The following is a 3,091-nucleotide window of genomic DNA, read 5'->3' on the forward strand; positions in this document are numbered from 1 at the left end:
TAACTGTTCCCTCCTGGTGGAATGACCTGCCCAACTCAATCCGAGTCCTTAGCCATCTTCAAGAAACGACTAAAAACACACCTGTTCCACCTTTATTTGACCCTCTAACTCTAACACTTTCTATTCTATTTTGATTCTACTTTATCTATTTATCTTATTTTTTATTAAAAAAAAAAACTAACACTAGCTTTCTATTTTTTCTATTCTATCTACTTGTTTTTCTTTTTGTGTTTGTGTGTGTGTGTATATAGGCCTATATATCTAAAAAAAATACCTTGCTACGTGTACAGCGCTAGGCTAACCGAGACTTGTCATTTGCACTTACATATTGTTGCTCTTTTGTTAGTTTTGATTGCTTCTATTGTCCTCATTTGTAAGTCGCTTTGGATAAAAGCGTCTGCTAAATGACTAAATGTATTAATAAACAAGAAGTCTATTTACCGTCTAGGTCAGCAGTCCTGCTCAAACACACATGGGCTGTTTGTGCTGGTAAAGATGAGGTTACTTACTCGCCTTTGATTTTCCCCGTCACATACGCGGCTCTCCACATGTGGCCCTGCAGCTGTTTGAGCGCAGTGCTCTTTCTGTCCGCTGCCATCTGCCACAGCACGCTATCCACCACCTCCCGGATGGCCTTCTCCTCGTCTGTGTGAACCGTCTGGTCCACAGCATGAACGGGACACGCTTTATTCTGCCGCAAGTCTTCCTCAGCCTGAAACACACACGGGGTACCCATACACCCATATTACAAAATATAACATTAAAACTGTATAAATCACTTGTTTTTCTAAAGAAACATAGGCAGGTAAAGTTACAGCAGGAGTCCGCGTCTCTCTTGCCTCCCCTGAGCCCACTGAGTTTTAACAGAACCCCCAAAACGACGTGCCGTGACTTTAGTGGGGGGTAACTGAGAATAAATGGGGGAAAGTCAAGTGAGAGGAGGCAATGCTCGGCTTTGATTGGTTCATGCGATAAATCCCGCCTTGTGTTCGTACATGTTCGCGAATCAGTCTAAAAGAACATTATAATGCATCCAAAAACATTAAAATATCCAAAAACCACTAGAACAGTGTTATATATTTTGCTGACTTGTGTACTTACATTATCCCAAATGTTTCGAAGAATGTTTAAATCCAGAGAAATAAGCCATTTTAACTAGTGACACGCACCGTGTCTATTGTGTCATTGTGTCGCCTGCCAATGACGTCATAACCTCTCGGTTTTGTTTTGTAGAAAACATGGAAACACCAAAGACGCTTTAATATGTTGTGCGTTTTAATAGACCGGTGACGACTGCACAGAGTAGCATTATAACAGAACGTTCAAATGTATCTAGTATGATAAAACAGCGCTGCTTTACCCCACATACGCACGACCGGACGGACCGGAAGCGCTCGACTGTGGCATAATAAAAGCTCCGCTGCTTTCCAGCCGTGTGTCGCGCTCGTTCAGCACCTCGTTTCGCTTCGACGGCTTTCAGCCTCACCCTACTACATTAATAAATCATTAGCTCATCCATGAACATGATTTCTGCCCGAGCCCCGTCGGATTGCGTCGGCTGTGGAGATGAAGACCACAACTCCCATGATTCCACACTCAGTCACCGCCTCATCAAACTAGGCCTTTGTCTCTTTGTTTGTTTTGAATACGCGCCCTCTAGCGGCGAAAATTACATATTGTGCCTTTAACCAAGACAATGTGACCGGGACATGAATTTACATTTGATTAAAAAAAAAAACTTTGCCTCCTCATTTCAAAACACCACTGATTTACATGCATTTTTTCCCCCCAAGAATAACATTGTTTAACCATGTTTTACCACCACAGATTAAAGCGTTTGTCAATATATCTTGAGAAGGACTAAAAGGATTTGAAGCGTTTGTATAATGCTTCCCTTAATGTAAAGCGAATAATAACAAAAAGGTAACTGTTACACCCCTTTTGTGGTACAAATGAAAATAACGTTTAAAAACAGTGACTACCTATTTACATGTGAAAATAAGTTGGCCAAAGCGCATAAACGGTGTGTTTTGAAAGGTGTTGACCTGTTTCTTGAGCAGATGAACGTCTTGTTTGCATTCATCCTCTTCCCAGTGAGCAGACAGATACTCCTCCAGATTCTCTCTGATGTAGGGAAATAAGACGTCCTGCACACAATAAACCATCGGACTGGTTCTCCTCGCACATAATGAATTCATTTCTATGCTCTTCTATTATCTCTGTGAGCTCTTACCTTGACAAACGTGATGGGCGTCGTGGTTCCTTCAATGTCCAGAAGAAAGACTCTGGTGTTCACTGGGACTGCAATCGCTGCCATTTCTGTCAATGGCAAACGATGTATATGTTTGTTAAAGTCCTGTGTTAGGTTTGATTATATCAGATGAGAAGCTCAGCTTTTGACAAACGAATCAACAACAGCATGCAGGCTAGTGCTGAGCTAACACATGGAGCGGCTGCGGGTTGCCAAATCCTGCGCACAGAAGTCCCCCCCTCTGTTATCAGTGTAATTAATGCTAACGTTACATTGGTACACTTCATTTATGTATTTGCTATTTTTTAAAATATGTATGTACATTTTGTATGATACGTTATCATATACAACAGCTTTACATTTATATTTAATATACTTGTAATAGGCAACAGAAGGTGATAATAATAGTTTATAAAATATTAGATTGTTAGGTCTACACACTTTTTGAGGTGGTAAAAATGTTTTGTGCATAAAATTATTTATTTAGTAATTTAATAGGCGTGAAGCCGTATGTACACTTATAAGCATTTTTTTTAAAATCTGGCAACACGGTTGGGAAATGCTGTTGAGTAAGGAAGTACATTTACATTTAGCAGACGCTTTTATCCAAATAATAATTAAAAAAAATAATAAACGTAAATGTAAAATTAAAGTAAATGTGATAAGTAAAGGCTGCATATAAATAAAATACCCATTGTGTGAAATTCATGAATTCGTGTACTTATTTGGTAGTTTGTGTGTGCGTGTGTGTGTGTGTGATGTGTGCAGACATGTGTGTGTGTGTGTGTGTGTGTGCAGACGTGTGTGTGTGTGTGTGTGTGTGTGTGTGTGTGTGTGTGC

The 3,091-nt window shown here is 40.1% G+C and overlaps 1 protein-coding gene across 1 annotated transcript in view; it reads right to left on the reverse strand.

Moving 5' to 3' along the window:
- Positions 1-2,482, reverse strand: part of LOC107715850 (enolase-phosphatase E1) — a 12,834-nt gene extending 10,352 nt beyond the window's left edge. Inside the window, exons 1-3 of the mRNA XM_016522067.1 lie at positions 2,234-2,482; positions 2,046-2,147; positions 510-712 (exon numbers count right to left, since the gene is read on the reverse strand). Coding sequence (XP_016377553.1) covers positions 510-712; positions 2,046-2,147; positions 2,234-2,317 — 389 coding nt within the window. The 5' untranslated portion in view covers positions 2,318-2,482. The remainder of the gene's footprint in view (positions 1-509; positions 713-2,045; positions 2,148-2,233) is intronic.
- Positions 2,483-3,091: the final 609 nt, after the last annotated feature.

This window comes from Sinocyclocheilus rhinocerous, unplaced genomic scaffold (genome assembly GCF_001515625.1).
Source record: "Sinocyclocheilus rhinocerous isolate Xijiao unplaced genomic scaffold, SAMN03320098_v1.1 scaffold178, whole genome shotgun sequence".
Lineage (NCBI taxonomy): Eukaryota > Metazoa > Chordata > Actinopteri > Cypriniformes > Cyprinidae > Sinocyclocheilus > Sinocyclocheilus rhinocerous.